At 36.5% G+C, this 25,157-nt stretch overlaps 1 protein-coding gene across 8 annotated transcripts in view; it reads right to left on the minus strand.

Moving 5' to 3' along the window:
• Positions 1-25,157, minus strand: part of LOC118263404 (epithelial discoidin domain-containing receptor 1) — a 174,041-nt gene that overhangs the window by 78,555 nt on the left and 70,329 nt on the right. For 7 of the 8 annotated variants that reach the window (XM_050704441.1, XM_050704445.1, XM_050704446.1 and 4 more), the window contains exons 2-3: positions 9,026-9,349; positions 8,363-8,545 (exon numbers count right to left, since the gene is read on the minus strand). In XM_050704441.1, coding sequence (XP_050560398.1) covers positions 8,363-8,545; positions 9,026-9,344 — 502 coding nt within the window. In that variant the 5' untranslated portion in view covers positions 9,345-9,349. The remainder of the gene's footprint in view (positions 1-8,362; positions 8,546-9,025; positions 9,350-25,157) is intronic. The other variant, XM_050704447.1, reaches the window with a different exon arrangement.

Below are 25,157 nucleotides of genomic sequence, written 5' to 3' on the forward strand. Positions count from 1 at the left end.
AATGAACTCGGTTTGCCATTGGCGTAAATTAAAATAGTTTTAACGTTTTTACTTTGCGGTGATCGTTTTGTACTTGAAACTAGATCATTTCAAAGTTAATCATTAAATATTCTTGAAATAAAACTTGAGACTAATGCTAACGTCTTTGTAAATATATTCAAAAACATTAGGTATATAAGAACCTTACAATAATATTGGTAAGAAATATTTTTGTAACCTTACTGAACGCGTTTGATTCCTTTATAAACTGTTGGGAAGCTATTTGTGGGCGCTCCAATAGACCGGAATAATGTGGGCATGAGTCGTAGGCATTCCACTTTACACTACTAATATTTTATGAGATGGCTGTGGCGGTTATAATGTCTTTGTTGCCGTCTATGGCCACATTATGGCCAATTGTGGATAATAAATTATTCCACGTACAATTGTGAATGTCATCGATATGCACCAGTAGACCTCTGATTTAGTTACTAATCTGTGTTCTAGTAATGCTAGAATAACATACACCTAACATACAGGTGCACGGAGCAAACAATGTGTGTAATTTCTTGATAATATAAAAAATGTATTTTAATAGAACACAATATTGAAAACCGATCTAAGACCAACAACCTCATAATTGGATTGCAGTTCAATAATTTGACGTTGTTATCACCACGACGCGACGCCGGCGTTCAGTAATCGGGTTGCACAGTGCAATCGACTTAGGTTACCTCTCTGGTTAATACATTGGCTTGCAGATCGAACTATGATTAGAGACCTGATGAGCCAAATTGTCATGCCTAATACACTAGATTGCGTATTTTGAAAGCCAAACCAACACCATTAACTTATTCAAAGGCATTAAGCCATTTAGTGTACGTGAAAAGAAAGATATTATATAACCTCGCGACACAGGCGTACACTTTACATATTTCTTGAGCAAAGATTCTATTTTATCATGAGTATTTAATGTCGAAATATGCTTAAGGAAAAATAAACACAGTGAGAACACAATAAAGCCTCTTACACAAATGGGACACGTCTTTGAAATATGACGAAATATAATAAGAAATTCGTATGTTGGGGAGGTGAGTACCGAGTACCGGTAGGACGCCTCGCGCTTGATGTCAGCTTGTGTTGCAATATGGCAACAATGTATTCATTGCATCAAGTATTTTCACTTTAAAATGTAAATTTTACCTAAATATGTAATGTACACAATAAACTTCAATTCAACGTGTGTGATAACGAAGAGTATTTAACACTTTGTACCTAATTAAAAACGTACAAATTTTTTTTCAATTTGAAATCGTGGCCATTCATATTTTAAATAACATTTTCTTATAAGATAGGTAATGTTTTTAAATTGATTTATCTTTTTATCATAAAATAATGTGCATACGATAAGAAACTCATTTTCCATTTCGTTTTGAGTGCCGATAACGTAGACTCCTAGAAGTAAGTAATAAGGGATAGAAGAATTACATTGTTCCTTTTGTTAGCGTATAAAAATTCTAGTCGAGTTCAGAGGAGTCAATGCATTTTTGAAGCTAATCCAATCACGTGAAGGTGCATTGAATTTCAAATATGACTTTATTTTCATTAAGTTTATTTTACTCTGCAAGATGTTTGTGCTAGAGTTAGTGGTTATTAGCATTAAGTATATATACATTAGGGTGTCCCAGCCAAGTAGGGCGAAAAAAAAATTTTCGATTTTAAGTACGCATACCCTCTATATTTTTTCTATTTGACCATAACAACTAAAATAAAAAATATCATTGGTATCGGATAACGGGAACCCGTGCCGACTTGATGTCAAAGTTTCAAGAAAAATTTTGTATGGAGATTGTAAGGAAAATCACTTTAAGTTAGCTTTAATGTTATAAATTAATATTTTTTATTATTGTAAATATTTATTTATTATTAAAATAATATTATATATAAAATTTCCTCTGTAATGGCATTCTTCTACAGTCAGGGTATTCCAGTCAGTGTTCCTGTGCGCAATGTAGTAAACAACTGTTTTTGTTCCTCTTCAAGTGTGATTTTTTTCGTGGAAATCTTGCATTAACTTCACTGCTCCCTCATTGGCTGTATCATTAACGGCTTCAATATCAGCATTTGTGCCTTTACTTGTAGAAAAAAAAACATTCTTTGACCATGAATAGGACCTAGTGTAGGAAACTGTCATCAATTTTAAAATGATCGAACAAGGCCTTGCTTTTGGAGGAGTTACATATGGAATAATCATCAATGTTGAGTCCAAGTGCCTCAATAGTGACCGCCTGAAGGACACGTTGGAACATATTGGTGTACAGGTGGCGGTATGCCCTGTATGGGCTGAGCACCGCCGTGTCCTCAGGGATGTGCTCAGCGACGGCGACCTCTCGCGTCCGGCATTGGTTCAATCCATGGTGCGGAGCGAGGGAGACTGGGATACGATATCCTCCTTCTGCGAAGCAGCCATGCTAGCTAAGGAAGAACCGGGACGCGTAAGGAAACGAACCTTCTCAAGATCTAACCGTCACGAGAGGCACTCCGGGCGTCAGGGATCGCGCAACGATCTCTGGCCACCGTAAGTGCGGGTCTGCGGACGGCGAGCAAAAGGTAGCTCGCCGCCCGATCAGAACCAGACCCGTGCGGTACAAAGAGCCATCAGACCAACATAGATGGGCCCAGTAGGGCTGATACCTGATCCGGAGCTGCGACCTACCTAGCGAGTTTACCAAGGCTCCGGTTTTTGTCCACTCCAGCTAAGTGACCAGGCCTGCCAGACTCTTTCTGTCGCTACAAGAAGATCCTATCTTCATCTATCTTTATTGAGCGTCGAATCTGATATGCAATGTCGAATAAATTGTCCAAATTAGAAATAAACTTGAGGAGGCCGTTTAAATAAGTCTTGGGTTTGGTCGCATTTTTTTTGTAGATCTCTCCAAACTTGGTATAAGGTTACTAGCTTCTTAACATAGTTGGGTAATGCTTTAGTTGATATACGGGCTTTATCCCAATAAATAATGCACTCAGGAATAGTTAGGTTTGCACTTTCATTGATTATATTGTCTTTGCGAATGTTGTAAATCAAAACTGCCAATACTTGGCAATTGGAGGGCAATTTCGAACCGCTAATTTGATGTTATACATCACCTATGAAGAATATGCACTTTTTAGAACTGCGTAATACCCCTGACATCTTGACTAAACGAAAACAATATGTTCCTTAATAAATCAAACAAGTAATAATAACCACTGCGATACGATAACTCCGACGCGTAAAAATTTGCTAGTACTGACATGTATCAAGGCAAGTCGGCACGGGTTGCTGTGCTTCTAGGTAAATGAAACTTTATTTACGTGTATGTTGACACTATTCGAAAATAATTAGAGGGTATGCGTTCAAAAATACCGACTTTTATTTTTTTGGGACACCCTAATATACATAAAACAAACATATCATATCTTTATTTCACTTTTGTCTAACATTCATGTGAACCCTCATTCCTAGAAGACCTACGAGTACGATTCTTATCCTCATTTTAAGAAACTCCACTTTTCGACGAAGCCTACAGTACTGTGTCTTTCAAAGCGGCCATTATTTATGACTAAGCTACTAAGCGGCTTGGAAATACTTTCGAACCACCATAAAAACACGACAGCCATAAATAGCGGTTAGGACATAACCTACCATGAACTAGAATGTTCCAGACAGTTCCATTTTAAACCGGCAACACGCAATCATTTGAGCGACTGCTGTTCTTGTTTTTGTTAGATAAAAGTAAGTGACGTCGTACTAGCGACAATAATACAAGGGTAATATGAAAATCAATATTACCAGAAGAATTAACATAGTTTTTAAGCGTTGCCCCACACTAGAATTTTCTCCTGTGTCGTGGGTGCGTATACAAACATGCAAGTTCACATACATATGAGACCCGGACCCGAAAAAACAATTTGTGGATTACAAAAACCGTTGCTTCGTGCGGGAATCGAACACGCTATCCATTACACAGCAGTCAGTTTTATAATTTGTATTGTAATATACGCTCTATTTCCATTTTATTTCGTGGAAAAATATATAGATATTCTTATGCCTATACTGAAGCAGCTACTGAGGTTGAGTTTACGACTATTTCAAATAATAGGTGAACGTAAACGAGGGAAAATATGGAAGTAAGTATGTAGGCTAATGAATGCGATGTGGAAACAAGAAATGTCGTCTGAGGTCTCTCATTGCAAGTGCAGTCGTCGGTTTAATCTTTTGTCATGTTCGCGTATTATGACTGTAATTAGGACATTTCGATGAAAAGAAGCTTTTTATACCTACATTTACTTAGCCGAGTATTCGTGTTCTGCTAAAATTGAACTAAGTTAAGTAAATATAAAGAGATTAATTTATCAATTCTATGACTCCATTAGGTCTATTTCGCTTTACTCATTAACATTTTACATGTAATAAAATATTTATTTGAGAAAATGTTTGAAAGTATTCCCATTGAGAATACGACCTTTATTTGACACAGTTTTTGCTGGCATTATACAGGCTGCTGTTTTAATGTCCACGTACAATTTTATTGCCGGCCATTAAAAGGTAGAAACTTTCAAAATTGCAGTTTAAAATCGGATGCTAAGACCACGTTCACATTGTGTATTTACCAAAAAAGGCCACAATTATTCCGGTACATTCATGTAACGGCGCCGCATGTTCATATAGTGAGAGAAGGATGGGAGATTTAAAGCCACGTGTGTCAGAAAAGGAGAGGAACACCGTTCTCTTGCGGGAACAATTTGTCACTGTCTCCGCCAATTTCCTCTTGTAACTAGTTTTTTCTTTGCGCCACGTAAATTTAATTTCAGCTCTTTGTTGAGCCGGTTTGAACCGGTTGTAACCGACTAGTATCCGCAAACTTTTTTCTCTAGTGTTTTCTCACTGAAGTTTGATTTGTAAATGTCGATTTTGTAGTTTGAGTTCAGTTTGTTTTAAGTTCTTGTTCTTGCTTAATTCGTTTTAATGAATTGTTTTCTGAATTTACTACTTAATGCAACATGGTTTGTGAGCTATGGATGGGTAACAATCTTAACGAAATGTCCCAATATGAATAATAAAATGCTTTTTTGGGAAGATATAATGTTGTAGATATAAACAAGCTAACCCCTTCTCAAGCATGCAACGTACTTTGACACACAACATCGTGTAAGATGCCGTACCAAAGCGTGAAAAAGGCTGGTCCCTTATTTCACGCCGGTTGCCCAACACGCTACCGCTGTTATCCGCAAAAAAACATAAAAATCATGTCGGAAACAAAGACCTTTCAGTTCATGTTAAGATATAACTTCACAGAGGAGTAATATTTTAGGAAAAGTTACCGTAAGCACTGGTAAACATGGGATTTTTAACTTCTAGTAATGTAATAGTGGATTAAAATGAAATATTGCAATTAGATTATAAAAACATACATATATTTAAGGCGGAAAAAAATAATAATGAGTTTCGTAGTAGCATTTCGTAGCGGCGGTCTACGTACTACAAACTTCCGTAGCAAACGCTACGCACGTCGTAACGCGTAGCACATTAAGGACTGATGCCAATATTTACATGATTTTCTTAAGTTTGGTATAAATTTAGGAAAAATAATTCATCAGTAATTATAATAAATATATAATAAAATAATTTACTTCTAAATAATAGCTCTTAAAATTTCAATTCAATATTAATTTCTTTAATTAAATGTGAAGATTTAACCTTGAGTTTTTAGAAACCAAATCTTTTATTAGGGAGCTTATAACAAGTAGAGAAAGTATTTTTGTAACAACTAGAGAACAAATACTATTAGAATATGGAATATTCTCTCAACATGAGTGGCATCGAGCCAAGTGTTCCACATCATATAAAATTATGGCGACGAGTAATTCAAATAATACTTCCTTGTTAAGTTGGTAACTGGCATAAATTCACAATTCTATCGCGCAGTCCAAATATTTGCAAAACATTAGCTTGTTCAATGTGGAGTTTATATGATCGATGTATTTTGATAGAATATTAATTTATCGGCATTTGATGTTTTGGGTAAACTCAATTCATGTGTCACTCAATTTATTTGCCAACGTAACTGGACCTGCATTTTTATTAGATCAAAGCTGTTCGCATAAATATCTATATTATGAGTAATTTAACAACATTTAGTGAGGCTTTTGACTGTGGTAACTATGTTTGTTATTTATGTATAAATTTTGAATTACTCTAACTCTGTGATATGTGTTGAGTTATTGTGATATGTAATGCGTTATTTCTCTAAATCTATCTATCCCAGGATTCCTCTAAATATAAAGAAGTTACTGTATAAATATTGTGATAGTAGGTACCCTTTTTGAAAAAGAAATCCTGATTTTTTATTAAAATAAATTATATCTCCTTTTATGAAATCATCCTGACTTACAAATGTAGTTTTATTTGAAACCTGTCTTAAGAGCCGATAATAATGAATGGCAAAAAATGAAAAATCGCTTCTCACGATGGCCCATCTATCTAATAAACCTAATATTGGTTTGATGCGCGCTCAAGAGGCGTGAAATGACTCCCCACACCTCCCGCAGGGTGACAGGACTCACCAACATAACCTGATCTGTACTGTTTTTACTTTCGCTCTCAACTGCGGGACAAAATGTTTTCTTGCCTCAAGCTCAGAGTTTTTCCCGACTGGTTCTCGCTGCACCTCGTTCCCAAGCTTTCAATTTCTATTTGAAAATGTAGAAAGTTTATTTATGCTCACTTTATAGGAATCACCTTAAGTTTATAAACATTCAGGAAGGATTTGATATTTTATTTACTTCATAGCGGCGGTGCTTGAGTTTGCTTTAAATAATCGTCCGATTTTGTATAAAGCTTTGGCAAGAGCAAGTATGGCCACACGCCAATAAGTGGTATTCCAGTGACCACTACAAGATTGATCGTTTGAAAAATTCTTCCGAACGAATATTTAGCGCGTTAGAAAATGTTGAGTGTTCCACATACATATTTTATTCTTCCTAGAAATACTACGGTTAAAATTGATTGGGTTTGAAAATGCGGGATACAGAACTTCGATTCGGAAAGCACGTAGCAGTAATTTAAATCGTGTGCTCCGTAGTGTAAGTGAAATAAATTCCCTGAAATAACTACACGTAGAGGCACTTTTTGAAAATTAAAGTGCTGCGAGGGGTTGACATACCGCGTTAACTGAGCACATTCCTCCGATGACCGGGCTCGAGTGTTAGAGTAACTCACAAATTACGTCCCTCCGTTGTTTAGAGACAAGCTATTTGGATGTACCCACGTCTCCAATGGCGGAATTCCTCGGGCCCTTGGACTCCGGCCCTCGTTAAACTATGCGACTTAAGACGGCTATAGCGCACACTTAAGGACTTTTCAAGATCAGTTAAACTTGTGTCGGTATACTCGGTATGTTACTTAACGCGTGGCATTAAAACGAACACGCACTAATGTGTGGCTTTATTTACGGGCTCTCTGTATGTACTTACAATAGAATTAGATTTATAAATTTTACTATCGAACTTCAAATTGTATGTGTTTTAAAATAATATTGTTTAAAGTTCAATCGATTAAAATTTTCTAATCTTAATATGACTTTACATCTATCACATAATTAATTAAACTATCTATGATCCATTGAAACATCTTATTACAATCTCGCTCATAATAGATCACCATGATGCCTAAAGGGGAAAAATCTGTCATAATATTTGCCATGACGCGTCCTGTGGCTAATCATTTAATGAACCGTCACGTGCGGCCTAACGAGCGTCTAATTATTCTATGATTTATCTCCTGCGGCCCTGACCTATATACAGACCAGGTACGAGTATTTTTTGCCTAATTACTGTGAAGAAAATAAACAGGTATTATTGTTTGATTGTTTGTCATTGTTTTCAGTTTATTTTTCATGATTAATATTTTTATTTAATCCCACATGCCAATCATTAGTCTATTAAATTTTCAAACATACACAGTGATAAAATCGATGCAATAAAAGCCAACACACTCACACATCTGACTATAAAACTTGCTTACTACCCAATCAAAAAGCAACACACGTGGTAATAAGTCAATTTTTACCTGCCAAAGAAATGACTCGATATTGTGTCATGTGTGAAGAATCGTGTGAGATGAGAGTTTACAATGACAGCTGATGGTGAAAGGTGGATGTGATGACGTGAGTAACAGACGGACAGTCTGAAACTAACTACGTCTGTGACTACCACTGCTACAGCATGTAGCATAAATTTTGAATTTTGCTTACTGTTCAAATTAGGCCGGATCGTCAGTAGTCAAAGGCGTGGCTGCCAGAACTCCGTATTTTGTTTTTAGCAGCTGTACTTAAGCACTTACTATGATCAATGGTCCGTGGGTCAATCGTGGTCGTCTGTAGAGTTGTGGTGGGTTCTGTCTCATCCGATTCTGTTGTAGTCGTCGTAGTAGTAGTGCGGCGGCGTCGTCGCTTGTGCTGCTTCCCCGGCCAGCGGCGCTGCGGCCCGGACGGCGCCGGCGCAGTCGCACGCTGACGCTTCAGGCCTAAAATTAAAGTACTTACTGTGGTAAAAGTGGGATTTCAAAATATGTGTGGTAGGTTCTCGGCTTTCATTCCACACATTTTTTCCCAACATTTTACCTTTCTTAGTTCATACCGCAACGGTAATCACAGGTTCCTGATTTACTCGTCCTCGATCCGCGCCAATTCTCCTGGTTATCTTAATATTACTACTTACTATTGTTGTCACACCGTCACCGAGGATCCAGTTCTCAAACTCATTGTCTTTGCGAATGTCATTGATACCAAAACAGTGGAAGCATCTGTGGCTGAGTCAGCGCGAGTGAAGCGAGGTGGTTGCAAGCAGCTTCACACAAACACAGTTGTCACACCAGAAGCTTCAGCCCCGAAACGAGTTACTTACTGTGGTGCTTTGTGGTGATGATTGCCAGCTGCCGTGGTGGAGTCGTCATGCAGCCCTACTTTGATTTACAGGGTATTCTTAGCGTGAGAAGAGTACTTACTATGATCAATAGCCCGTGGGTCAGCCGTGGTCGTCGTGGTGACGGTAGTGGGTACGTTCCCGACGTCATGTTTGTCGGGATCTACCGTCGTGGTGGTGGTGGTCGTGGTTCGTTTTCGGTTGCGTTCGCGTTTGCCGGCGCGGCGAGGCGGCGGCGGAGCAGTCCCGGGCACTGGCAGAGCAGTGTCCCGGTCGACTCGCGCCACCGACTGGTCGGCTCTCGCCACCGATTGGTCGCCGCCATTGCCTGGTTCGGCAAGGACAAACGCCACTAGTGACACGGTGGCCAACCGTATCACCAGTGGCGCCAATCTTCCCATATTGCCTGTAGACAAAATAATATATTGTTAGTAATTTGTATTTTTTAGCTCAAGATCAAAAGTTAGGTAACTGTTAATTGGGTAATATTATTTTATTTACTAAAATCGTCTTTAACTATCACTATAAAAGGGACCTCAAGGACAGTTAAGTTTGTAGTACTATAGTCTCATTATCTTTCTAGATACCGATAATTAGTGCCACTACGTAGTCCTCCGATATTATTCGTTAATTATGCGGCATACTATCAAATTTCCTTTTTAATGAAATTTTTTAATAAGATGAACCATGAAGATTTTTAGCGATCTACCATGTCTTTCTAATTAAGAAAATTTTCATTAGCGCCCTCTCTACGCCACGCCAACTTGAATAAAGAATTTTCAATATTACAAACTTTAACATTTATTTTGAAATACTATGGAGTCTTGATTGAACTTAGTGTACAACATTCAAAATAATTAAAAGTATTAAAAGATTTGAGGTGAATTTTCTAATGAAACACAAACAATTGCATTGGATTTTAATTCTCATTGAAATATTAAACTGAAACTTGGATTTTAATATTAAAGTTGGATGAATTAATTTGGAAAATCTACATTAGTATTATGTAGAAAGAGTTTAATTTCAAAGTTGCTGTCAATAAACTAATATAATATAAAGATTTTAATCTGTAATCACGAATCACCCATAGAACGATTGTTGGTTAAAAAGTAATTTCATAAAATGTTTTCAGAAAGAGTAAAAAAAGTGAACCATGACACGATGAAGTTAAAAAAATACTAAATTAATTCTACAGCCTCATTATAATACTATTATCCTTATTGTACTAAATTAACTGAACGCAATCTAGAACTATTTCATAAAGTTTTCTTTAATATAAAGACTCAGAGTTTTCTCGTGTCCGCTTTGCTTTAAGTAATTGGCCCTCATTTGAAACAGACGGTCTTATGTCTCCTCTGTATTATACATATTATATAGTTTGTTCTACAGAGTATTCATTTATTTTTCTTTTCTTTTACCGTCGAGCGGTATGGAACTCTTCGCGCCTTTACATATGCTTGTAACCTTTTGTAAGAACTAATGTACATGTCCTATAAAGATGATTAGTTTCATAAAATACATTATATGTGTCCCTTCTCTCGTTCCCATATTACAACCGAATTATACCCCAAAGTGTTCGCCAAGGGTAAAAAGTATGATTTGATTGCGGCAACATTTCGTTACCCCTGGGTATAAATGCAAGTGGTCTGGCCGATCCCTTCGAAATATTTCGGTGCCAACATCTGTCAACTGGCTAATGCTGTCGTTCCACGTCCGTTAATGCTCCGGGTCAAAGGGCTACTGTAAATTCTTTATAGCATTCAATCCACCTAGCTGGCTAAATGGAATTTTGGTGTTAGTAGGCGTCAAACCCGAAACCGAGACTGGCTACCTACATATTATTATATAATGTTTCCCTTTTAAAATTATGCTTATAAAAATACGGTATGATTGTTGAAATCAGTAAATATTAATTTACCCAGCTGTTGTTTATTGAGTAAATAAGTCGATTATCTCATTAAGATTCCCGCAATATTCGCCACGGAACACGAGAGCCTGTAATTAATAAGTTTACGTGTAATTTCCTACTGTAATTACGGCACCCCGTTCAACGCATTATACCAACATTATTTCATACTATCTTTTTTTCTTTATACCACATAGGTAAAGTATCCCTAGTTACAAAAGTAAGAAGTCATTGTCAAGTGGCATATCAAGAAAAATGGTTGGTTAATCGTGTGGGCCGCGATACCTTAGCGGGTTTGTACAGACTAGTGACAGTTCCTACCAGGATAGAATGTATTCGGCGCGATCCTTAGGGACCTTGCCTGAAAGCCACCCCGCCGATCCACTTCGATAATGTTCCCAAACCCCTCTTCGTTTTATTTTTGTCATTCTCAAGACATACAAACAGATGGGCGGAATGGTTGGACGCAAACGACAGACGGGAGTCGGGACCTACATCCAACAGCCGCATTTCTGTTACAAGAATTTTCTAAAGAAAACTTTTGTCCACTTGGGTTGGGTAGGTATGTTCAAAAGTGTACGAGTTTCAAGATTTTTTTTCCTTTACTGTACCTACTTATACGTTGTAATACATCATTAGTTTTGACATATACAACAAACTGAAATTAATGATTTTATTATATTCGTTAGAGCAAAAGATGGATTATTAGTTCGTTTTTTAAACGAATAATAACAGCCAAGAAATATGTACAATTTAAAATTTAAAATAAAATATATCAAACTGCATAATATAACAGTTTCGGTAACTTTATGCAAAGCCCGATAAACACTCGTTCACTTTTACTTAAATACTCATTAAACCAAAGTACTGAACTCTTAAGAGTGCTTTGTTAAATGAAAAGTACTTTAACGGCTCAGTGCTTTTCTAGTTGAGAATCGATAATTAAAGACTGTAAGGTACAGTCAGCCAGTTAAAATGATAATGTGCCTTCAGTATGATCACTCAAGGAAATAAACATGTCACCAATTTGAGCACGCCCTGTATATTTAATTAGAGACGTGAGCCGTGTGTCATTAATTTATTTTATAATTGCACTGATGTTCTAATGAAGGGTGTCACATATAAATAACAGGCACATATTATTCTTTGTAAAATATGTTCATAAGACATAGTACTTTTTATGAAATAAGTTATGATCATTAGGTTTACTTAAAACTTAATAATGACAAAAATCGTCTTTAAAATATTATTTTTTTGCTATTATAAAGTCTATTACAAATCGTTATTTCTGTTCTGATATATAAGTGGGTGGAATAGTAAAGGTTGAACGGATCGACTAATGTTAGATACACAAAACTAAAACATAAATCACAAACTAACTAAATCTCTTCAAAACTCTACAAAACACAACTATCTAAATTCGTGAAGTGCAAACACAGAACTGTGATACGTAGTCAAAATATATGACATATCTCAACTTAGCACACAACATAAGTGTCAAACTTAAATCACATACAATTTTGTCATTGGATAAATTGAAATCGCTGTAACTGTAACACACCGTCGACGAAAACGTTCGCAAACTGTAACACCGAACGGCTAATAATAACTTTGACAGTTATAACGTTTACGTTGCGTTAGTTTACCAACGCGAGACCACCGCTAACTAAACTTTGACACTTCTAGTCTACCCGCGATACATTGCTTGTCACTGAAGCATTCTCACTCGTCCACAACTATTTAAATCAAGTTAACATAAAGCTGATGCAACAAATTACTAATGGTTCTTTAAAAATATGTAACAATATTTGGTTGTGTGAGAATCAAAGAGATTGTGTTACTCGTACGTGCGCTCGTTTGCCGGCTAATCGCATAAAAAACTAGAACTTTAAATAAAGAAAATGCCTTTCAATTAATGTTTCAATTGGTATTACTTCAATGCAGGAATAAATTAGGTGTTATTATACATCGGATTAAACAAAACAAACAATAGTAAATTGATTACCACGTTAGATTTGAATTATACTTGTTAAGCGAACAAAAGTAGAAAAAGGAAACGGGATTGGAATAAAATCACATTAGTTCTATTGAAAATTATTACTGTGCTGCGAGATAGAGGCGCTATCTCATTATATCTGTGGTATCAGTCTAGGTAAACAGGATATTTATTAGCACTTAGTGTAACAAGGAATTCTGCGACTGTTTCATGATCACCATTTTTTTTGTTTCATATAAAACATTATTATTAATGTCGTCCCCCTGCTCATGCTTTTCAGAAACTACAGCTTAGATATTGAAACTATTTCTAATATTGGTAGCCTTTATTATTATGTAGCACCATTTAAAATTCAAAAGCTTAATATCCCGTGTTTAAAAAACATTAACGATAAACAAAAAATCTTTCCCCAACTAATAGTTACAGCTTACTTGTACCGTAAAGTTTGTGGAACAGTTTATAAGCATTAAATCCAGTTATTATGAAAGTTGTACAAAATGAATTCGCTGCGAGCGAGGGGCTGACTTCATGAATAAGCCGGATTGATGGACGTCGAAACTTCATCAATACTGGTATGTTCTGTGACAATGAAAGCGTCTGGAATACCTCGACTTGATTCATAGACTTTTCTATACGTTGGTAATATCTGACAACAACGTTTTAAAAGCGCCTTTCTTAAGATTAGACGGTGGGCCCATTGTATTGGTCTCCGCTTGATCGAGCACCGGAGCGCAGGTGGTCGATAAATGAATTTTCCCAACTGTAGGAAATTGATTTTCATTCAGTGGGAGAAAATCGGTAGCTTTTCCTTCCATTATGTTGGGTATACCGACCCTGGATCAAAACCGTCATGTTGACTGGACCGTTGATTAATAAGTCGCCCACGTATTGCGTGGGTGAGTTTTATTTTAATGAAGGAACGTTTCTCGTGTCATTGTGGTCTTAATTGCAATTTTCCACGTTTCCCTGCAGAAGATTAAAAGAGAAAAGCATGCTAGTATTATAAAGGTATTTTTATAATGTACCGTGAAAATTAATAGTTACAGTTCACGAGCAGGCGACGGCGACGGGTTAATTCAACTCTGAATATTTTATTTATTACGAAGATAAAATAGTGGCACTAATTGTGAATAACTAAGTAACTAGTAGAAATGTTAGTAAAACTTTCAACCTCAGTCACTTTAGATTTTATAACAAAAATGATTTTTATATTTGCGTTGGAATAAATGCAAATCCAATAATCGTTTTATCATTTATTAATTTGTATAAAACCACTTGTACAGAACGCGAGAGATAAAAATAAAAGGATTTTGTAAAGATTAAAATGTTTCATTAAAACGTAAAATAATACAAACGCAATATTCATCGCCTTAAAAATAATGGCCTGGCTTAAATCACGTTATTTTAACATAAAATTTTCGACGGTGGTGTTGAATTAAGTACCGAAATAAACTTTGTGTGGTAGTCGGGGTTTAATTAAAAAAGTTTCAGTCGATTGCTTTATTACTTGTTAGGTATTCTTCGTTACTTGTCTATCATCCCGCGGAAATTCATTTGTGAAATGTCAAAATATCAATCATGGGTACCAGTTACGGGAGTTCAAAGGATTTTATACAATAACCGAGTTCTGTTGCCTTGCTTTTTATGTCAAAAGGCGATCGTTCGCGAATTAGTGTCTCACGGCAAGACTTTTTGTACGTTTGATTTATTTGTTATTAGCCTTTGTCACGCTATGATCGTTGTTCGTTTTTATGTCGTTCCAAACGTCTGAAGGTAAAATTGGATCGATTTTCTCGGTAATTAGAACTGTAATTTCTCACAGCCAACAGAAACGTTACTTACAAGGCCAAATAATATACAATTTCGTGCAAGTAAAATGCGATTGTCTTTCAAACAGACAATTCAATAAAATAAAACGCTAGCCTCAGAACCACCCCTATTCTTAAACGGGCCCATCAAAAATGGCATGACAAAAGTGTCGTCTGTCCATCGAGGTATGATCGGTATTCGTAAAGTTTTTCTGTGCCTGCCGTGCCAGCGCACCCCTTTACCCAATTTATGACGTCGTCGTGCATTTGAATAAGTTTACCATAAAAATAGGCGTTCTGCGGCTAGAAACTTTGGCAATAAAATGCAAATGGTGACATTGGTGATGCTTCTAGATTACGGGCCCTGAGAGGGTTCGAGGTCTAGGCGACCAACTACGACTATAGAGTGGCGACTGTGAATATCAAAGTGTTGTAAATATTAGCTCCTTTACATAATAATCTGGTCAAAGGCACGTCTTTGCATAAGTTTTATCGACTTGTTGATTTTATGAAGAATATAGCAACGATCCCTTTCTTCGCGTTCGACGCTATTGTCGTGATATTCTCGCATAATTACGGGTCTAATACCTCAACAAAATAATGTTAGTAAGATTCTGCAAAGTAGTTAAAATCTGCTTGATGGTAACTTTAAAAATGTTCTGTAAAATCTTTTAGTTCTATCTCGGAGTTCATACGGTCGTCGCTATCCGGAGTGGAATGTACCGCTGAATATCTTTGTGTCCACGATTAGATTGTTAGGGGCGCATAAAGAGGTAAATGCTCCTCATGGCAGATAGGCGGCCACTGTCATGAAGAAATAGGCACTAAAACAAACGCCTATTACTGCTCTAACGATCCGTCGTAATGTCTCAAATGTTCATGAAACGCTACCCTTTATTACTGCCTTTTTCACACCCTTGCGAACGAAGTATACCCATCTCTCTCTAATCTACAACAGAATATGAATGAGATGGATAGTGCATAATATTTTATATTATTTCTAGGGTTTATTGTCTGTATAGTATAATTAGGGGAGAGTGTTTGGTGGGAGATATCATATCACATCAGATTGGAAACATTCATTGATGTAGTCATACAGTGACTAGTGAAAAGAGGTTCATTACACGTTACAATCAAACATCTGAATCAAATAATTTATAAATAGAGGGCAAGTGTCACACCTGTGTTAGCACGTAAATCAATTATTATAATAATAAATCAATATTTCGGTGCTATCTATAGTTTGTAAAGCCAAACTATTTGATATTAATTGGCAACTTCGTCGAAAGTTATGTAGCTAAAATTAGAGGCCTAATTTCACGTTACTAACATTGTTTTATTTATAACAGTAACTCGTTATGTTACCAAAATGAAACGTACATTATCATAGATTTTCATCAATGTTTGTCTGAGAGACTAAATAATTGTTTTGTGTATACTGATACTTATTAGATTACTAGTCTAAAGATTATGTTAGATACTTAAAAGAATGAAACGATGTAACAAGTACGGGGTAAACACATTGAGAACACTTTGCTAGGTACACAAAGAAGTTCGAACTTCAACTGACAAAACTAGGGTAGAATGTCTTTAGTTTGAGAATAAAAAGCTTCCAAGAATCCGTATTGGACCTTAAGGAAATTTCGTTACCTACATGAATCGTACGTCATTTTCAAATAGAATGTTGCCCTTGGAATTTTCTTGTAAAATGCTAATTTTTGAGAATAAAGTAAAGTAAACATTGTGAAATTTTTCCTTATCTGAAGTCGGTTAAAGTGTCAAATTTGTCAAGTTTTATAATTCAAAGATGAACTAATGCGTAATAAAGTCGTTTGATTATAATAACATTTAATTCAATTTGGAAGTACCTATGAAAATTAATATCCTATTCGAAGACATTTCAATCATCTACAGCACGTACAAGTTGTATTCCCAAGACATAATTGACTACGCGTCTATGATTCCATGTTTGACAACGAACATGTTGTCTATAGGTGTGTGACAGACTATATTCTACATCATATTGTCACTAAGGTCGCCGTGTGAAGGCAATGTTTGCACAGCATGCGGCTTCAGAGTTGCTGTAGCTTCGTTACACAGCATCTGTAAACACGCGATCATCGTATGACCTGCTCTCGCTATATACGGTGACTATAGTTTACAACAATGCCTAAATTGCTGGTACCATTTTGATAGATTTCTATGAGCGATAGGTAATAAAATATTGCAGTGCAGAGGACTAGAGGTGCGAGTTATTTTTTTCGACACGTTATCGAGTTTAGCTTTTGGATGTGTAGTAAGTTCTGAATTTAAGTATATGGAGATAAAGAAACAAGTCGACGGAATGTATAAAGAATGATTTGAAAGAAGATTGTGGTGTGATTATGTCCGATAACAGATAAAGGAGGAAGATATATTGTGGCAACCCAAGGTGACTTGGGATAAGGGCAAGTTTAAGAAAATTTTGAGGTGTATTGAATTGACTGCCAAGGTTACACTGTGGATCACACTAACTGCCGTACTCAGAATCATTCAATGGTTACTTATCCTAGTCCTTAACAATACTTTCAATATAAAATCGTTACTAAGGAAAAGTTTAAGTAAACATTAAATGTATCTGAGTGCGGTAGTAAGAGTGGTTCACGTATTGTAATAATAACTAGTTATTAGCAATAAGCACAGGAAAGTGCTGAACATACTCAACTGCTGCAATAGGTGAGGTAGAGTTATCGGTGATTTCAATTTGAAAATTTCCTCTAATGGATGGGAACCTGGATCAGTGCCAGGTCGACAGACTCGTTGTGATACTCAACTGTGAAGTGTGGTACGTACAACTGACTGATATTCATATATCAGATATTATAGTATCGTCACACTTTTTATCCCCGAAGGGTGGGCAGATCCTAAGCAGGGCACATATGCAGCAGAGCGTGACATAAAGTAAATGTCTAACTATAATATCTATAGTTAGACAATTAATAACACAATGACACATTATTCTAATTAAAACCTGTTATTGTGTGACAGTTAGATTTAAGTGTGTTAGTTTAGGTCGATTTTTGTGTAAAATTTCTAACACAAGCTTAAACTTTTAAAAACAAATTCCCATTCCTAGTAAACCTATAATAATTTACTCCCGTTTTGAAGGTGAAGCTGTACTAGTTTACATTACAAGAGCGCAGGATGCAAATCAATCACTTAGAGGCGCACACGCCTTGAATTTATATTTCCTTTACAAACGATACCTAGTCGGAGTAGTCGTGGAAGGGGGGAGAGGTTAAACTATTTATTTGTAAGCTTCTTTTCGTGGTTTCGTATTACTATTATAAGGCATAAAAATCAGTCAGTAACGTCACGCCTTTTATCAATGAAGGGGTAGGCAGAGATGCACAATGCACATGACGGCACGTAATGCTACTGTATAATGTACCCCTTTTCACCATTTTTGTGTTATAAGTCCCATGTAATAAGGGGTGAGCTTATTGCCGTATATTGGGCACAATTCTAGACTAATACTGTAAAATTTTCGAAAAATCGAAAAAATCTCAGTTAACTTAACCAGGCCCAGGAATTGAATCATTCGATCAACGAAACAGTCGTTTCTACAAACATTTTCTGTCATATTTAATTAAAGACTTCTCTGAAGCATAACTTCACAGACAAAATCACGCACGTACCATCATAATACATGGCATATCTAATCGATATTGTAATCCCTCGTAGGTCAGTTAATTAATAGAACAATAAAGGGTACATGCGATACGGAGCTTCGGCCCGAACAACCGACACGTGCCTGAAGCACCAGTACGCTAATTACAGGTGCTAACAATAAATACTAACCTCTAATGTACACGGCAATATAAGCCTTTGTAACCACATTGCTGCCTGTATTTGCTTTAAATATTTAAACGATTTTCCCGAAAACTAATCAGTTATGGTTTGTATTTTGTGCTCTCAGTTGACACCATATTTCAAACCAAAAATTCGGTACACAACTGATTTAGAAATCTATTACTTATCAGTTAGAGTTGTTTTCACCACGATAGACAGTTCGAATAATCTATCCCACCCAAAACATAAATGTGAAAGGATGCCAAGTTCGATAATATTGGAATGCTTCGCCTATAAAAGAAGTGAGATCTAAATAAGTACCAAGTTCCATACACAGACCTCAGTTAAAAATGATATAACAAGTTGGCAAGTTTTCACACACTTTGTTATAAACCTACTAAACGCAATGAGTCAAGTATATAATTTTCTATTAAAACTTGCCAAGTTATATCATTTTTAACTGAGGTCTGTGTATGGAACTTGGTACTTATTTAGATCTCACTTCTTTTATAGGCGAAGCATTCCAATATTATCGAACTTGGCATCCTTTCACATTTATGTTTTGGGTGGGATTTCATTTATTTTTGTAAGGTTTATTTTCTTTTTTTCTTATTTTACTTTACTTTGACTAAATACAAACCTTCGTAACGAATTTTAGGTCGGTACGACCATTGGAAGATATAATATAAATTTTTTGTTTTAGTTCCTTAGGGGTATGAATTTACACCTTCATTATTTTTAAAACCGACTCACACTTGGCCATTTTCAGATTTTTTCCTTTACCTTGACCTAAAGACCTACCTCCATGCCAAATTTCAAGTCAATACGACCATTGGAAGTGGTCTAGGTTTTTGATGAGTGAGTCAGTCAGTGAGTGTATAGTAAAAATAGCGATTTTCTGACGTCAATATCTCAAGACCTACAATAGGTACATTAATGAAATTTTGTATTTTAGATAAGTAAGTAGATCTCGACAGATACTAGAAATTTCATATGCGTAGATAAAATAGATTTTGAGTTATAGGTGGGTCGAACTTGGCCCGAAATGGTTCGTGTAATATAACCCACGGCCGGTGTGTCGGTTTTTTTGCTCGAACTTGGCGGACACACTGCCGTGTGTCTAGATACAGTTTAATAAAAGCAGCGGAGCATTAGAATGCACCCAACACAGCTATATTTGAAACAGAATAAGATATTGAACTGCGTCAAAGCGCTACGTATCTGCATACACTAGAAGCGAATAGATCGCTCTCTAGAGGTTACTATGAATTTTGATACAGCAATGTATATACGTAAGTAGGTACAGAGGGACCAGCCATACAGTATTGACTAACTTGAATAATAAATGCGTACTGAATCTCTATGCTTTTGCGAACATAATTCGGTAATGTAGCCGAGCAGAGTTTCGTATCTTTTGCGATTTCCCATCGACTCGAAATGAATGATTTATGTCTTCGTTTCCAAAATATTTAATTTATTTCTTGCCAAGAATGTTGTATGGTTGTAAATATTTATTTAGAAAATGATGGGATTTAATCAGATGAATGGAATCTTTAATCTATTCTGTCACATCGTATTATCTTCAAACATGCGTTGTTATTAGTATCTTGACCTCAAGACCGCTACAACTTTGTAGTAAGTCCAAATCGAGCCATTAGTTTCAATATGGTGGTAGTTTGACGTTTTATCTCTCTGACCTCTCAACTATTAAGTTCAACTAGCTTTGGCATGAACTGTGATAACTTTTTCCTATCTAAGTACCTATAAACTTTACAGATAGTGAACATGATAACTACTGTATACTTGATATGTATGTAGGTAACTGCGTGATATTTATTTTGCAATAAGATATTAGAAACGAATTAATGATCTTGCTATTGTTGTATTTTCGACCTTAATTACATGTTACGCAACTACCATCTACACAAAAACAAACATAGTAGAGCAAAACAATAAATTGGCAAGGTACGTATCTAACAACACATCATTTATTAGGCGAGGTAGCTGAGTTCCCGTGATTTCCCGCCCTACCTATTTAGACTGATCAATAAACCCCCCGTAGGGCAAAAAATGTTACCGTTTACCCACGTTTTATCTCCGCAGGGAGGGTAATTAATCGAAAGGGAACTTCAAAAGCCTTTTCCGCAGGCATTATGAGGAATATGAAGAGTAAACAGCCACCCTAAAGGTGATCAAAAATGTTTTGTCAGAGATTTTAATTAGTATTATTTCGAAATGCTTTGTTGTTTAAATTTCGGTTGCATTCAATTAATTTAATATTTATGAACATTAATATATTATAGCTATAATAACCGACACTTAGTTTTGCATGTAATCTTCATTTGAAGAAATTATTATTTTCCGTTGTTAATCTTCTATGTACAATTTTTAAGCGAAAATATTGAAGATTTCTTCAATATTATTAATACTATTGAAGTGAAATCGGAACAACGGACAGACAAGTTTTATTGACGTCTTACAAATGAGCAAAAGTTTGCGGGACATCTACGACAAGCAGGATAAAGTGGGATGGCAGCGCTGTAGGCCAGCAACGATCAGACCTTTGGCGACATTCTAGAACTTTTTCCACTCGTAGTTTAAAAATAATCCAAAATACTTCTTTCATTTCTCAATACATTGATATAGCATTAAATGCAGTGGAAAAACTGATAACTAAATATAATTTACACAAGAAAAACCATTCAGAAAGCTATCTATACAACAAACAATATTTCCTTCCATTTACTAGAAAACAATGCCCTATTAAAATAAAGTACCAAAAAATTGAAAATCCACTTTGGGAGACGCGAGCATAAAATTGTATTCGTGCTATGCAATATGCATGTGATTCGAAGACTGCACCAACGTTCGTTTTAGGCCCTACACGTCACACATAAGGATGATGTTCCACCACCCCGGCTCGCGAAGAATGCGCGCTCGTCATATTAAATTACTTACTGAAATTCGACGGTCCCCGGGTTTCGTTACCTGTGCCGTGAAGGGCTAGCGTGACAAACAGCTCAAGTATGCGACAGTCAGTTACACAAAATACCTACGTCAGAATCAAAATACCATGTAGCAATTCAAATACGAAAACTAAATGTATTTTTTACGACGAAAATTGAAACAATCCTTCCCACTTTGCTAGATACAAACACACTTGGCGCAACTCTAACTTTTGAACTATGAATCGTAGAACCTGTCGATTCCGACCGTGTTTCCAATTCGAAACAGTTTCAAAACTTGTTATGCTGCAGGAAATGCAAAAACCAATGCGTAGTGCTGGGAATATAAAAGATCTAATGGTGTGTGTGATGCTGCGAATCTAGTTGAACTGGTGCGGCAAAGTACAATTGGATGGCATGTTGAAGAACAAAAGATTCCTAGCGTCACGTTCCTCAGTAGCGCATCGAACTCGTCGTGTCACGCACGCGGGTCTCGAAGCGAAGCTATCACGTGTTAACGTTAATGGGTTTTCAATTGCACGGCCAGCACTTGGTTTTGTTACCCGGGTAATGATTACGACAAGAAGTGATTGTACAACGTGTGATTTAATTAAGCCCCACGAACATACACGCGAATTAATTAAAATATGTAGTTGCTTTTATTTCATTTAATCGAAAATAATTGTTTTAATTTTTTGTTAGTGAAAACGTTGCTATAGATTAGGAATGGCGTAAAGCGTAAAAACATGTCTGAAGTATCTAAGTTTCCGTATAGGCGTACATAAACTCTGTTAGCAACAGCAAACTTTTTGATGGTTGTTACTTAGACAGTCACGTAAAAGTCAGCCATGTATAATTAACGTAGGTACTGATGTGCCCAATCTACCTTGATGTGGGTTCAAAGCAAAGCAGAACATATTTTAGCTCTGTATTTTTAAACTTATCGTAGTCCTGCTGAACTAAAGCAGACTAGACGTTTAAAGCTTTAAACGACTTTATTTCGCACCGATATCCCACAAAGCTCTTGCGGTATCCCTCTTTACTTTTCTCGGAATATTTTAGTCAAAGCAAGTGCCGATTCAAATTTTATTCTGAAAATCATATTGATTTGCAGCAAACGGAGACGACAAACTTCATAATTCCAGTTGCTCTCTGTTTGGACAAATCTTAGTGAATTTGTCCAATCTTTAAATGCCTCGGATTCACAATGTTTGATTAGCATCTTCGCTTAATTTGATGTCGGATACTTGGTGTTTGAATACAAAACGTTTGTACCTTGAAAGTAATTTGGATCTTGTCGACAAACACTCCGTAAACATCGACTCGGTATTCACTTTAATTAAATAGATTCTATCTGGATCGGACTTTAACAAAATGGTAAGTACCTACTATAAAAAGGCAAACAGTTTCGTAGAACACACTTCATAATCAAGTCTTTTACTACCAAAGCTATTTCAAATTGACACTGAAGTGAAAATTTATTCTTATAAAACCAACTTCCTTGGTAACTATAAAAGTTAATTTGCTTATGCGACTTTCAGACGTATCTCAAATCGCAGAACGTCAATTCGACGTCGAATTTTCAAGAATTATCCTTGAAATTGGAACGAGATTTCGAAATTTTAGAACGGACTGAACCGGGGCGGGGGAATGGTAACGTAATTTTCTGGTGCTCTGGCGGGATGGAGTCGTGTCGCGTCGCCTCACGTGCCGCGCCGCGCCTCCCGCAGCGCCCGCGCCGTGCACCGCGCGCCTGTTATTAGATTCGATCAAATAGAAAATTTGGTGTTACGATAACCAACAATCTGGGCGCGGCGATCATTCAATAACGCCTGATATGTGCCGCGTACACACAAAACCATTATTGTAACTATATTCAAATAAAGGAGTTTATTTCATAGAAATGTTATACAATTTAGTGTAGCATTTGCTCTTTTTGTGGTACACAACGTCAGTACCGATAGACTACACTGGTTTAAACGGTTTAACCGCATATGTCTGACTGAATTGACTGAGCATTGCATTTTGCGAAAAAATACCTCTAACGCAATGAACGCGATGTAACGTGGAATGTTCGGGGGCGCCAGTGGCCGGGGGCTTCCGAAACTAGTTTTGAACTGGAAATTGTAAACTGTTAAGGTGTGATCTAGATAGTTCGTTGAGTGGGCATGCAGCGCGTGCATTCCAGTTACACAAAAGCGGAAGGTTTTCCTTATTTTCCTCGAGTCCCCCATTTCCCGGGACGAGCGTCCACACGGGACGCGAGTGCTACATGATTTTTAACTTAGCTCTGTACAGGTGAGACGGCATGCTAATGCAGTGTTCGAGTTTTCGTGGACCGTATTAGATACAACCGTATTAAATTCATTAATCTACGAGGCGCACTTTCTTTTCATCTCCCTTCTTTTTCATTTAACTACTTTGCATCTTTGCAGCACAAAATATGTAACTAGTTAGTACATTTTTGAAACTCTAAATCTGTAAACTTTTCCACTTATTATGTGATATTTAATGTTGAATGTTTGATTCAATATTTGTCAAGAGTTGGCGATATAATTCTTCATTTATATTGTGGTGTAAAAGTCTTTTAAACTTGTACTTTACGCGAAACGAGACCACATGTCGAAAGTACCGACATATATTTAAATTGATTTACAAATATTTGCAGTAAGAATTTCAACGTACGGTTTGTTAACAATTGTATGAACATTTCTCGGCTCGCGACAACAGAGCACGCGGTCTCTTGATTGCGAACGACGCGATGTTGCCGATGTGACGCCGCGATGCGACGAAACTAGCGACCCATGCATAAGTGGCGTGTTCACACATAATGATACTGCATTTATTGCCGCGGGCTAAACACCGTTTTGTCAGTTTGAACTTTCCACTGTGATGGATAATCCTTTATTTTGTACATTTGTCACCCCTTTCTCTCATTTATAACTGTGCTTTTGTCTGCCTTCCCCAGGTAGCCATATTAATCATGGTACAAACTAAATTATTCACACTACAAACCACATATACAGCTCATATTCATGCATAATTTATCTAACTTCAATTCATTAATTATTTTTTGTGTGACAGTATTAAGTAGGTTGAGATTAATACAAAATAATATAAAAACTTGCAATCTCTTAATTAACAAATACGTTGTTCATTAAGCAAAGTTACTGAGCTTCATACATTCACGTATTTACGCAGTTAATAAATTATGGCCTATTTGGTCGTATATATAAAAGTGTTGGCATAATTAATGACGCTAATAAAAGAGAGGGCAACTTGTCATCCAGGGCAAGTCAATAGCATGAATGAGACTCGGCACTGGGGTGTTCCTGCCATCAATATGATGAGGCTCATAAGCGCTGTGCGAGCCAAAAACCCTTCCTTCAAATTCATTAATTCACTTAATGAGCCAAACGTATAATGAAGCTTTGTTCCAGCTTCTAAGCTGCGGTTACCCATTGTATAGCGATAGGGGAAGTGGCGCGCTCTAAGCTAAGCTGTTGGTCTTTACTCGGTTTTATATACTCGTTTAGAATACATGTCAACCTCTCACAAGTCGCACGAGAGTAGCAAACACTGTTGTCTCAAGGATTTTGCTAATACCATGTTATTAACTAATCACTTTAATCATCAAAGTTCACATGTTCGCGGATTCGTGAAGATTACAATATGTTTCTTCCAAAAATCGAAAGTATTATGTTGTCGAGAAACAATTAGATAATGTT

The sequence above is a fragment of the Spodoptera frugiperda genome, chromosome 25, assembly GCF_023101765.2.
Source record: "Spodoptera frugiperda isolate SF20-4 chromosome 25, AGI-APGP_CSIRO_Sfru_2.0, whole genome shotgun sequence".
NCBI lineage: Eukaryota > Metazoa > Arthropoda > Insecta > Lepidoptera > Noctuidae > Spodoptera > Spodoptera frugiperda.